The 14,380-nt window shown below is 37.9% G+C and overlaps 1 protein-coding gene across 3 annotated transcripts in view; it reads right to left on the reverse strand.

Moving 5' to 3' along the window:
- Positions 1–458: 458 nt before the first annotated feature.
- Positions 459–14,380, reverse strand: part of LOC119653825 (homeobox protein cut) — a 238,040-nt gene continuing 224,118 nt past the window's right edge. Inside the window, exons 6-7 of one of the 3 annotated variants that reach the window (XM_038058865.1) lie at positions 8,406–8,895; positions 459–8,305 (exon numbers count right to left, since the gene is read on the reverse strand). In XM_038058865.1, the coding sequence (XP_037914793.1) occupies positions 5,596–8,305; positions 8,406–8,895 (3,200 nt within the window). In that variant the 3' untranslated portion in view covers positions 459–5,595. Of the gene's footprint in view, positions 8,330–8,405; positions 8,896–14,380 lie in introns of all 3 variants that reach the window. The other 2 variants (XM_038058864.1, XM_038058866.1) reach the window with 2 other exon arrangements.

The following is a 14,380-nucleotide window of genomic DNA, read 5'->3' on the forward strand; positions in this document are numbered from 1 at the left end:
GTATTCTCCTAATCAGATATCGATTCACCTTCTTTTGGACAGATTATTGAAAAATGACATGGACTTAGAGACTAAAGACCGTTTGAATCTTTCAAGTAACTGAAAAACCAAAGAAAAATATACCACAAGTAGCTGCCAGCGATATTCATTGGTTTCATATTGGTCGGAATTGGATATTTTTTTGAGATAGTTACTGAATTATTTCGATGGTTTCATTGGGAATTGTCGTGCTCGTATCTATACTTTTTATAGGCTAATTATATTATCTACTCCAGATAATCGCAGATGTCCACGATGGTGCCGGGATCCGAACTCAAAGGCAAACAATGCATCTACCAACTTTTCTGTATATTCTGGTGCAGGGGAATAATTCCTCAACGTTCAGTGTCACCTAAAGAAAAAAGGGGCTATTTGGATACAAAACTAGCTCCCTTAATTATCGCATTGTGAATAAGCCTTTAATTTTCTTTTCCTCAGAAATAACTGAGTTTCCAGAGACAGGCAGAGAAAGAGGTTTGAATACGAAGCTCCTTAGCCTTTTAATGAACCAAAAGTGTTTGAAGTGATTTCATGAGAGGCTTTGTAATGAATCTTTTATTCCAACTAAATCTCTCGAAAATACTTTTCTATATTTGTGATATTTTCGTTCTCCACTTTGGATGCGTCCCAGTTTGAGGTTGACTCGTATCAACCAGGAAGACAGTTGAAAACCCACCCTGAAAATTGGATGTTAGTTACGATGCAAGTTGGCTTAAACCTAACTGCTATTTAGTTTCTTGATCGAAGGTTCTGACGCGCTCCTTATCGTCTTAACTCGAAATCCTTATTACTTCGTCGAGTATATATAGAGGACCAGAGGACGTTTGAAATCAATACCTGTCTAAGAAGATTAAACTCATATAGACAATAAAAGTAAGTCAGAATAAGTTTAAACAATGAGTTCGGTATGTTTTTTTGTTTAAGGAGTGAGGGAGTTCTAGATCCGCATCCACTTGATGACCAATCGGACTAAATGGGGGAAACTGTAGCCCTTTAGCCCACGGACCCTCATTTTAGAAGAAGCACTCAACATTTCTAATATCAAGAAATACCGATTTCGTTGGTTCGATGAAACAGTGTCTTGTCCTCTGTCCTAGATAAAGTCGCTGGTCCTTATTTTGGAATACCCAGGTAGCAGCGAATGACAGAGGCCTTTTTCTTGGTATGGTCGTGTAATTCGCGCTAACGAGGAGGAGGAGCCCCGCGACTATATTCAGATAAGGCCTCTGATAAAATAAAATGGCGTCACCAACCACGACGCGAACGTCAAGTAAATATTTAGTCCTCCTTCAATTTGATATGTATCTGAGAAATTTGAAAAAATAAGTGCACTGAAAGTAGCAGAAGAAGAATTTTGCTGCTGACTTCTGCCAATCAAAGCAAAACTTATATTAGAAATGGGCGGATAGCGACCGTGCAGGTTGCCGGATCCTAAGCGCAGCTCCGTTTCCGGAAAGGAAGATTCGATCCTTCACATCCTAATCCGTTGGACTTAGGTTATCCAGCTGGAAGGAACTTGTATTTTAAAACTGCCCAAACTACGATTACATTTTCAGTATCACCACAAAAGATATAAAAAAAGCAAGTTGGGACCACTTTTGGAACTGAATTACTCTTAAGCCTGAGTCAGTCAGCGGGGGCTCAGGAGGCGGGGGTTGGTGATAGAAACAGAAACATCAATTTAATGGCCAACAGTCTTCTAAATAGATAGACGGGTTCACAGCCGAACATTCACGCTTAGTCGCACCCATTTCTGAAAAACCAATTAACCACTAACTGCATTTGGGGGAGCTTGAAGTGTTTATCTTTGCTGCTTACGGACTAAGGATGTAATACAATTTGAATTCAAGTCTGTGTTCAACAGAAGCAAAGCCAATTCAAGAATATGACAGTTTTTCAAGTTTCAAAATTTTGACGATAAGGGATGAGAAAAGTCCTATATGGAACATACACAGGTCCCAACACGGCCAAATGTGAGTGCCAAAGTGACCTTGGTGAACTGATGGAATTTTGTTGAAAAAGCAATTCGGCAAGGTTTGGATGAGGGGAGACCATAGTCATGAAAGTTAGTAGTTATAAAAGGCAACAACGAATACGCAAAGCTGAACACAGGGCAACAGCCATACTTTATGGTATGCGCTATCTCCTCATAAGGGTATAGCCCAACCATTTCAATAGCTGTAAATTTTGAGTCACAATGCAGGCAGATAGATTCATCTTTAAAATGGACCAAGATCCTCTGTGGAAAAACTTCAGGTAGAGACAGAGCCGTAGGTTGAACCCATCGTTGATAAATTTACGTTTCGGCAAAGCCTGCCACATGAGTAGGCAATAGCACATCCGGATCAGATAGAGACCCAAGAATAAAGACTTTTGATCATCAAGGGAGCCTTAATGTGAAGCAGGTTCGGCTGCAAATAGATCCAGTTAAAAGTTTGTTTGCAAAAAGGGCACAGGTCGGATAAGAAGAACGGGTTGTTTTTCCAGGAATTCTGTCTGGGTCTCCTCGTTTTAGTTTAGTTGATAACAATATATATCTCATTGAACGTATCCAAAAGCAATCAGTGAAGGAAAGTTTCCTATTTCTCTGTTTTTTAAAAGAGTAAAGAGTTTAAATAACAGTTTCGGAAACTTTTGGCTCAAATATCACCCCTGTTTCGGGAAGAAACTGCTCCTTAATCCGAAAGTAAAATTAACCCAAGGGCCATCTTTGAATTTTCATCAGCAACAAAATGAGCAAATATCTTCGGAATGATGAATTTTTTGGAAGAAGACTGTTGACGAATATATTACTTTAATTTATATCCCAGAAGCGCACATTCGATAATCAGTGGCGAATTCGACCCGGAACTTTTAAATGATCTCAGCGCAAACAGTCGCACGGTCTTTTTTCTCCTAGTCAAAGAAACATGGTTTTGGTTTGGGAGAAACTTGTGGGATTGGACTCAAGAGGCATCCAGGTTTTCTTTAGATAATCCAGAGAAAATTCTTTTGAAAATTTCTTATTTATACTTGAATGACTTTGGTGGTGTCATTAACCACATTAAACATCTGTGCCAACACTTTCAGTCCGGAGCACGTCCCGTGATTGGACTACGTATCCGGCATACAAAACACAGGAGAATTGAAAGAGTATTTCAACATTCAATTATGTTATTCTTCAAAAAAGAATGAAAAAATCAGTTTGAGTAGTTAAATGACAATTTTTTAGCACAACTCAAGAATGGTTAGCCAAGCATTCTCATTTACAAAGGAGGAAGCGGAGTAAAGCACTGTCGTACTTCCTTAATCGGAATGTGAAAATTGTTAGAATACACGGCAAAAAAGGAAAGAAAAATGCAGTTCCCATTTGTTGCTTGGCACTCATCAGAGGCCCCTGAATTTTGTGGTCAACTAGTGCAGCGAAAAAGGTGACGAAAAAGCTGCAGCTTTTGTTTTTTCTCAAGTAACCATTTTTCCAACGCAGCGAGCGATCGCCCACATGGAGATGTGGACTTACAATTCTGAACTGAATATTTGTATATTGAAAATCAAACCAATGGAAAAAAGGATTTAAACCAGAAAATACAAAAATACAATTCAAAATAAAAACAATCAAATTTTCGGATTATTATTTTCATTGTGTGTATTTTCACTTATTTATCATCTTTCAGAAAATTTCTCATTAATATTATTCATACGTAACTGCATGGTATTATCCTACTTTTTGGAAATAAAAACTATATATATATAATTATAAAATAATGACAAATAATCGACATAATAACTTTAGGATTGTAATAATAAAAAAATAATAAAAACTCCGGTCCTTCTCACATATCTTCCAGTGAAGAACTAGAAATTATAATATAAAAATAATAAAAAAAACATTGATACATATACACATAATTATTTGAATGTAGTTTTCATTATAATATAGCAAGAATAGGTGGCAACAGTCTTATACTTAAAAGTTATATTTGTTTTTTATATTTTTGCTTATGTTTTTTTTTATTTTATTTTATGTAAAAAATCATACAAGTAAATAGAACGTATACATTTGAAAATAAAACGAATTATAATAATAAAATATTTGCAGTAACTAAAATTAAATAATTACTTTTAGAATCGCGACGTTTGGAACTAATAAAATTAATTATAATTACAGGAGATATTTACAAAACTTAGATCTATTTTAATCTTTTTAGGAGAAAAGATAACTTTTGAATGATCAAATGAAACTATGGAGTAAATTATCACTACAACATCTAAATATGAATATAAAACTCCGCGGATTCAAGATTCTATTTTGATTGGTTTTAATTTTCTAAAACCTCTTTGAATATTCTTCAATTAATCATTATCTATTTTTATTGAGATATTAAATGCTGTTCGGTTGTTGATTTTATTGATTTAGTTTTTGGGTTTCTTGATTTATATACTGTAACTATGCGTTCATACAAATACTTGTATATTACTAAATTTAAATTTATCTTACATTTACAACATATAATAAAGTGCTATTTAGTAAATGCTAGATATTTCTATGTTTTTAATCTTATCATTTAGGGTCGGACTAAGTTCGATTTTTAATTAGTTTTTATATTTATTGTGTGTTCTTTTGTTGTTCTCTATACAAGTTGACTTGGTTTCCGGTTTTGGAAAGAAGAAATTTACATTGAATATTTACGTTTTTTTGTTATTTTCGCTTCAGCTTTGAATCTTTTTCTATTATTTTGAAAGACTTTTCTCAATATCTTCTGATTAATTTTATGATAATGGAAAGTTTCAATTTTATCAACATCCATCTATGCAATTTGACGAATGAGAGAACAAATAAATCGAAGGCTATTTATTTATACAAATAAATCTATCAAAGATAAAATAATATTAACTATTTGCAATGATTTTCATTCATTTCGTATCTTAGTGCGATTTTATATTATTAAATTGAATACTTAAAACGGATCGAAAGAAACTTTTATAAAAGATTTCTTGTTTTTTTGTGATTTTTTTCCTCCAAACCAGATTATAGCTGAGTTTGTTTTCTTCTATTTTCTTTTAAATTTTATTTAAAATTAGAACTTAATCACAATTTAATAAAGTTGTTTACAGGCGAATTTAGATTCGCGTTTAACATTTAACTTTCATTCGCTCAGTCATCGACTTAATCATTCACTTGCCCCTTCTATACAAGGAATTTATACATTTTATATCTATTTATTTGCCTTAAACACTAATTATACATATTTTATGAATCTTTTTTCCACTTTATCTTAATTATTTTACGTAATCTACTCCAATTCAATACACTTACTTATTGTATTTCGCATATTAATAATTTTTCTTTGATTGCACATGAAATTGATTTTAAAGTTTTCTTTCATTCTAGAAAAACATCGTTCAATCATTTAAGACTAATTTTACAATTAATTTTATCTCGATTACATCGTTCACATATTTTCACAATTGTGAAATGTCTTTTTCCGTTGGACTGTAGTCCACTCTCAACGCTCCGATTGTTCCTGAACACAACATCACATTGTCTCTCGACATATTCAATTACATACAAGTCCTTCAATAATGCCAGCCACTGTCACCTTCCTCCTCATCATCATCATCGATCTCTTCCGCCTTGCTATCACCATTCTTATTTCCACCCGATCGTCCCCCACTTGGGGTGTCATCCTCCACTACACTCTCACAGTCTTCGTTTTTCTCATCAGCCAAATCATTTTCGTCGTTTTCATTAACAATTTCAGGCTCCGAGTGCTTGTTGGACATTTGGGATCGTCGACCTTCATCATCATCTGCATCAGATGCACAATCCTCCTCGGCGTCATCGTCGAAAGAGCGATGATGGTCCTGAACATCGGTAGGCTCAACACGGACGGTTTCTTCGCTGCCAGCTTTACGACTATAGTCGGCAGCTTGATTCTGCATAACACAAACTCCATTAATAATCACCTCAGGTTCGGTGATCGGTCCCGGTGGAGGTGGACCACCGGCTCCGTCTTGCCAGTCGGGATTAACCCATTGTGGGGCGGCGGGTTTTCGTCTTGACGTTCTTGACTGAACCATTGATCCCCCTGATAGGCGTGATGATGACGAAGGGGTTTCTTTAAGGTTTTCAGACTTTACATCGGATCCGTCCAACGATTCTGCATCAGATAAATGACTTTCTTCCTCCCCGTCGTCTTCAAAATCATCGTTTCTTTCCCGCTTCAAGGCATTCATTGTGAGATCGAGGCCACTCATCTGCTCTTTGAAGGCATTATTCAATGCGGCTAGACTTGGTTCGTTACCTGGCAACAAACCTCGTCCAATCAAGGCGGCAAGATTGGGGTTAGTGGTGAAATACGGTGGATAGGGAATCGGAACTCCGCTAAGGCCCATTCGTTCTTTTTGCAGTTCCATAAGCCGCTGATTCAACAAAATCCTAAATTGAACAGGGTCGAATGGAGTCGCTGACTGATTCTCACGACTTGGGACAGGCTCACTTGGAGTTCCATGAGGAACCTGTTGTTTCAGTCGCATCCTATGATTGTGGAACCAATTCGTTATCGTTCTAGTTGCAAGACCCAGTTCGCTTGCTAAAAATTCAATAGTCGCTACATTCGGATAAGGATCTAATGCAAAGGCTAATCGAAGAGCTTCCTTTTGCTCCTCTGAAAACAGCACTCGCTGCTTCTTGTTTGGCGGAACCCCAGCGCCTGATCCTACTGAACCTGGACCAGGACTGCCGGTGTAGAAGTCAGCTGTATCATTACTGCTAGTATCTGAACTGTTATCCTGGGTTCCCGGTCCTGTCGATCGTCTCCTCTTGCTGGCTTCACGCCTCTCAATTTTGAGAGCCTGAAGTCGCTCTACGTTATTGGCATCGGATAACCACAACTGCATCCGTATGAAAGGTTCCCGTCCTTTAATACTGAGCATATGCCACGGTTTTGGTTTCGATAGAAGTTCAGAGACAGATCCTTGAGAGAGACCTAACACTGCCTCACCAAAGATTTTCTGTCCGATATTGTTGGCCAGTAGGGCCTCTTTGATTTTCGTAGTTATCACTTGGGTATCGAGATCATGTGTAAGTGCAGCCATTTCATAGACTGTAGGTGACATGTGTTGATGCATTCCACGCATGGCATTGTTTTGTTGCGGTGAATGAACTGATGGCATCATCATCTGCTTCTTATCATTATGGGAAGGAAGGCTGATAGCGTGGTGCGGTGGAAGTCCTGGTGGTGTCAGAAGCATTCCTTGGTGCTGAGATGTTGGAATATGGGCCATTGCGGAAGCTTGCAATTGCATTAGGTGTTGAGGTGCGTCTTGCATTTTCATCTCATTCATCATTTTCTGCATCGGGACCATTTTTGGATTGATCCCAGCTGGAATTTGCGGGCTTCCACTGTAGTTTCCTGTGCGCATGAGTTTCTCAGGAGCAATTTTGTATTGGCTGGCAACAAGTTTATGAACTGCATTTTCATCTTCCAAGAACATTTTCATGCGAATGAAAGGTTCTCGTCCTTTTTGGGTTAGCATGTGCCATGGCTTTGGGCGTGCTAGTAGGTCTGAGACCGATCCTTGCGAAAGACCTAGCACTGATTCGCCAAACAGTCGCTGGCTAATTGAGTACTGTGAGAGGGCTTCTTTGACTCGGCGGACGATGTCCTCGGTATTTAGATTGTTGAACATATCGAACTGTTGCTGTGTTATTGGCGGAAGAACTGCTTTCATTGGTCTTTGAGGTGTGTTATGGTGGGGAGTGACCGGTGGTTGTGTGATAAGTGAATTCGTGATAGATGCCATTCTCTGTAGTGGGCTTGCTGAAGAAGAGAAGTCATCGCTCGGTGTCATTGCAGGTGGCAGGATGGAATTGCTAAGCGGGCTGGGTGCCGTCGAGGGTGTCGTTGCTGCAGTTGTTGTCGGTGCTGGTGTGCCAGGCTCCTGTTTCGGCCGAACTAAACTGAATGCACTGGAATGCCTCAATGCTTCGTCACTAGCGCTGGTTGAGTCTTTGGTGTTTTGATCTGCTGTTTCCATTGAGAAAGAGTTTTGTTGGCCATTGACTTTCATGGACTTGTCCTTTTTACAGGTGAGATCTTGTGCCCCATTCAGAGCTTGTTGCTGGAGAGCTAGCAAACCTGGTAGATTTGGAAAATTTGGAAGTGCTCCGCCAGTTTGTTGTAGTTTAGCTAGTTCACGATGATATGCTTCGAGTGCCATTCGAATATTCTCATCAGGCATTTGTGGTTGATTGGCATTGGCTGCAGCCGGTGGCATGCCACCACTGAAAAAGTGTGGAAAGAGAAAACTAAATTAATTCTAGCAACTGTTCATTGGGTGGGTAAATGAGTATTTGTGAAGAGTATAAAGGCGTTGAAGCATACCTTTGGAAAGCATCTCGTGGGCCGCGAGTCATAAGTTTCGCGAGTTCTTCTTGATATATTCTTGCAACCTTGTCTTGCGATATATCGTCGTTGTCATACTTCTTCATTCGTCGTTGCATTGAATCCTTGAAGAATGGTGAAGTGCTTTGATTTGGTGGTGACTTGGAGTCCTCGTTACTGTGTGAATCCTCTTGACCCACTGAGTTTTGATGGAGAGGTTGTTGCTGACTTTGCTGTTGGGCATGCTGTTGTTGTTGGACTGCTGCTGCAGCAGCTGCCGCAGCGGCTGCTTGTTGGAAGTGTTGAGCAGCTGCAGCGGCTTGTTGTTGTTGCTGCTGTTGAGCCTGCTGAACTTGTTGTTGCTGAAGGTGTGAGGCTTGACTGTGTCCTTGCGGGGTTTTCATGAGATTCGATGCTTCTGAGAGGATGTGGGCGATCCGATCATCAGACATTCCTTCATCGGGGCGACCGTATTGTGGCATGCCAGAGTCTGAAAAGAATAAAAAAATATTGGTATTAAATCCATTTATTTATTTTTTTAGTATCAAAAGTATTGTTTCGTTATAAAATAGAGATAAATCCATTGAAATGCAACATCCCTTTGAGCTAGTAAGCGAGTTCATGGTTTCGGATCATGATACCGTACTCATAAAGTTGTTTGTTGTAAAACTAAGCGCCTCCCTTCTATCTATCAACTTTCAAAGATAAGACGAGAATCAATGTATCCGATTGGGCCATAAACATCTAAGTTATTGTCGGTATAATATCAATACAATATACGCGGAAAATGCAGCGCATTTTCTGATATGTTTCACACTATCATGACTGAAATGTGCAGGGTCATAAACGTGTTTTCATGTGTGTCTGAGAAATATTGCTATTAGACAAGTTTCGTGAATTTTATGATATTACTGTTTCATTTATGTTGCTCGGAGCGATCACTATTCGTTTCACTATTATCATCATTACGAAATTCATTTTCATCAATCGTTTTAATTAACAAGCCCGCCTTTCATTGAAAGGATGCGGGACGAGGTCGAAAAAACTACGAAAACAGAGGAAATTCCCCACAGGAATGGAAAATTATGATGTTGTTTATTATTAGATGCAATCGCTTGAAATTGAACGCAATCGAAATGCAGTTTATTGCTTAATAGTGCGAATATATGCAACATCAATTTTCTGTTAAATATTGCCTGGCTATTTTGCGTTTGAGAGGTATTATTGATAGTTTTGACGGTTTATGGAGTGTAGTTTGATTTTTTTTGGTTAGAGGCATTTCACGATGGCTCAGAGGCGAGTACTCAATATGGGATTTGTGGATTTATTTCGTTAAAGAAGAGAATTTCTGCTATTAAGTGAAAAGAAGAAAGTCACACAAGTTTACATTCGGATTGGCAGGATAAAAATCGATTGATTCCTTTTCTTTTAAGCAAAACGGAAAATTGTGTTCAATTGAAATTTTCCTTAGGATCCGAAAAGTCTTATGTCCTGGGGAACGCATTAGAAAAGAGCAAAATAAGACCCAAAATGTGTAATTTTTTTCAGTGTCTGAAAATTGTTTCAAAATTAATTTTGGGATTCAATAATGAAAAATGTTGATTTTAACTTTGAATTCAATTGAAGCACATTGAATTTAGTATGAATTTTTACAAGGCTTCAGTGTGATAAATTTCATAGTGTAACAATGAAGATCAGAAAATTTTAACAAATTTAAATCAATTTATGAAGTTGAAGTCAATTTCTGTTCAATCCGATTCAACTGAATAGAAGTTGATTCGACGTAAAGTAAAACTGAAAATTTGTTTGGGTCTTTTAGATCGGTTTCAATTCGTGGTTTGTAGTTCAATTACGAAGGGTGCCGAACCAAATTGATTAAATTCAGTTGAATGATGTTGAATTCAACTTTGGAAAATTTTGAAGAAAAATTAATAAAATTGTTAATTAGAAGCATGGTAATGAGAAGGTTGGTTGAATTGAAATAAGATTAGCGTATTCAATTCTATTTATTCTAAATTGAATTCAATTTCTTTTCAACCGATTTCAATTTTGAATTTAATTCAACTTCCCATTGCAATGATTGAACTTTGTTTTAGTTTTTATTTCAGTTAGCGAACATTATAACAGTTGACATTGAATTCGATTGAATGATGTTGAATTTCTCTGGGCATATTTTCGTCCAAAAACGTTCTAAATTATTATTCCGGGTCATCGTTCGTTCATAGAACGATGGCTTCAACTGGAACTAGTTTGTTGTCTTCAGTTGAGGTTTCACTCAATTGAATTCAATTTCTCCTCCGGAAGGTTCTACTTTTATTCAACATAATTCAACTTTAAATTAATAATGACTTAAATTTTCTTAACTTCCCCTTTGAAAACATTCAACTTTAAACATGTTAGACGGCTCAACTATTTTCAGCAATCCAACGGCTGTCTCTCATCATTTTCACACACTTTCAAGTTTCCCTGTGATGACTGCTATTAATTTCACAAATTCCAATAACATTTGATATAAATGCTAAGTGTCTGCCCCACATCGAACGCACGTTAGCACGCATATTACCAGCATAGCCATTTACTGGTTCATCCGATCAATGTTATTAATTTCCAGTAATTACAAAACGTACAATTTTATGTCATTCAACAGACACGTTAAGATATGAACCATGAAACTTCTGTCTTGAAGAGTTTGCGGAGATTGGTCAGGTATGTAGTAAGGGGGACAGCAGATGAGTTCAGTGCAAATGGTTAATAAATGCGTCTGTCAATTATAGGAAAGACGTACCATTCGAAGGAGATTGAAATTAAATTCCGGACAAGATAGTGCGTGGATATGCGTCTGATTGCGGTTTGGATATGATATATGCCAAGGGGGGTCTTGATAAGTTGTTGTGTCATAGAAAAACAAGAAGTCTTTAGGTATCATTGCATATATTCAAAGCTTTGGTTGGGTTTTTTAAGACCACTCTTCTCCAATTTCAAGCATTATTCTTTCTTATCCTCTGGTATTTAAAATTAGGACAACTTTCAAGAAAGCCACCCGAAAGGTCACAAATTCCGCCAAATATCAATATTAAATCATTCAACACACTATCAATTCATGAGTCGCCCCAAAACAAATCATCTTTTTCTCATCCTCAAACAAGATAATTATCGCCTGCAAATTTATTTTTTATCTTATTTTTGATTTAACAATTTCTCCCCTAAATATAATAATAATAAATAACAAATACGGTTACGTGTGAAATTCACAATTGAAAGATAAATGAATGAATTAACAAACATGGCCAGTAATTGTTCGTTCAATTAAGTGCTCAAAATATCCGAGACAGACAGACCAAGACATGTTTGACCTACATTTAAAAAAAAAACTCATTTTTGGCCGTAATGTGCTTTTCAATTTTTCAAAATTATTGTAAATTAAGATGGGAATGAATGACGAGAAAGAAATGTGAGTAAATTTGGATCATTTCACACCTACGCATTCGCGGTTGTCTGTAGACGAAAATTTGAATAAATCATGCTTTGTCGTGGTTAGAGATTTTGGCCGTACGTTGTAGAATTAAAAATGATTTCTCGAGGATGATTTCAAGGTGTTGAAGGACGGGGATGTATTTTATGTTAATAAAAATTAGTTTAAAGTTGCAAAACGATCAGGGGATAAGCATGGCAAAACAGATACTGGGGGCTGAAATTCGATAGAGGTTACAGTAGAGAGAGAGACGGAGAGAATAGGCCCATGAAACTGGTAAATAAGAGAAAATAAACTGTAGCAGTTGGAGCCCCTGATGAGGAGCCTTCAAGGGCTAACAAGTACACGAAAGACAATCAATCAAGCATCCTTGCAGAAGAGTGCTGGAGGCAATCGGGTAGTCTAGTCAGTTCAATGAATTTGTTTCACAAACAAATCAGGACAAACAAAGTACCAACATGACAAGAACGGGAAACACGAAAATAATACTTTCCATGAAACTTGTAAAACGGACGAAATATGGCAGCCGGTGTATTTCTAACATGAAATACATATGCAGACATTGCAGAACAGAAACCACGAACCCAGTGGCTCCTATGCAGTTTGCTAGATGCATTTGGTAATATGAGAGGTCCTCTGCTCTTCAATTTTGGCGTGGAGGTAGACAGGGCAGTAACCTTGTCAACTGAATCAACCTCCAGTGGCTGGGGTGAACTTCCACGTGATGGCACTGAAAAACGCTGTGCTCACTTTGACTTGCCGGTAGCGAATGTTCCAAGACTCGAGTCTGCACGAGGACTCATCTGAAGGAGCTTCGGCTACGAAAGCTCACGAGAGATTGTCTGGTACCATGGCAATCGAGATAACCCTCTGAGTTCATATGTTCCAGGAGAATTTCTGGGACATATATTCCCAACCCGGTTATTAGTGGTTGGTCCATTAGTGGGAATTTCATGGGGGTTGTGGTTACGTTTACATCCTGGAGTCCTTCCGGGCTCAAGTGAGGAGTTGCGATGTACAACTCAGGTGTCGTATTCCTTAGTTAGATTTAGGTACGTCTTGCATCTACCAGGATGAATGCTGTACCATGCACTCAGTAAAGACCGATGCCATTGTTGGTTCCCACAGCGGGACTCTGATTGCGGTTACAATATCAATCCGTGCCTTAAGAAGGCCATGGGATTAGACCTAAATGGCAGGAACTCACGTTAAACTACCCGGACGTAACTGATCTTCAGCATCTGTATTTCCAAAGAAGGGTACTTATGCAAGGATCCAGATTAAAAAAAAAACCAATATCATTTTAGCAGAGGCTATAAAGGACAGAAGAACGCGAAAATGGCTAAACAATACGTCAGGTAACATAGAATTGATTGATGGGATATATATTAGTGAAATTTTTAGCTCACGTCCGGTTTTCAAAAATTTTATGGGAGTTGACAAATTCAGTATGTAATGACGCATGCAAATAGATTTGGAAGTTTCTGGCAATGTTTATTAGAGGGTTACCCTTTTTAAAGGATGGTATAGACAGGACGAAGCAATACGCAGAAATTCAAAGGATGATGAAATATACCTTCAAGCAAATTGATTACGTGCTGGATATCTGTTCACTTCCCTAGAGTCAGTCGCTCCAAAATGATTTAGTTCAATGCTATACTACTGGATCATAGTGCGTCAACCATGACTTCGGAATATTGCTAGTATTTTCTGGGATAAAGGTTTCAGCTCCGTCTAGGACTTTTTAATGAAGTGGCAGAAAAAGGACAAAAGGATACAGCTTTCTACTGATGAAAGGGATAATATATATTTACATTTAAAACTAACAATTGTAGTTCGGAAGAAGCTACCCCTTGTCTATCAAAAGGATACAGTCAACATCTAGGAATTCATTACGAGTTTAAATCTCCTTTCAGATAATTTGATTAGGTGGGTAACTACTGCTCAATTTTACAGAGTTATTCATTTTGAAATGACTCAGTTCAACATGAAAGAAGGAAGCGGCTCATTTTGGTTGTCTACTCGACAGGGATTATCCAAACTTTGCAAAAGGGTGAACATGAAAAGTGGGGAATGGTTATTCCTTTTTCTAAGGGGCCAGCTACGGCGCAATGGTTAGAAGTATAACTTCGAGAGGGACTGATTTTCGAACCATCAAATCAAATTGTTGATTGAGTTCTTCCTCACTAAAGGATGAGTTTTTTTACTACCAGAATAACTTTTGTCTTTCATTGACAAAATGATGTTTTCTTGGACTTGCGGGCCAAAGTTTGAATTGGGTACCCCTCCTCATGTCAATCGAATATTGGGTTGGTAGACTGGGAGATTGAGCCTGATTGTGTCATTGAGTCTGACTACCAGACATTTAATGAGGAAGAGATGTGTAGATTCTGCTTGACTCACTGCCCAATTTTGTACTTTCATGGTCAGCGTGAAAAGGTCACAAGCTAGTCTCATTGGTCATGTCGAATAGACTCTTGGAATTGATTGCCTTCTGATAGTT

The sequence above is a fragment of the Hermetia illucens genome, chromosome 4 (assembly GCF_905115235.1).
Source record: "Hermetia illucens chromosome 4, iHerIll2.2.curated.20191125, whole genome shotgun sequence".
In the NCBI taxonomy this organism is placed as follows: Eukaryota; Metazoa; Arthropoda; class Insecta; order Diptera; family Stratiomyidae; genus Hermetia; species Hermetia illucens.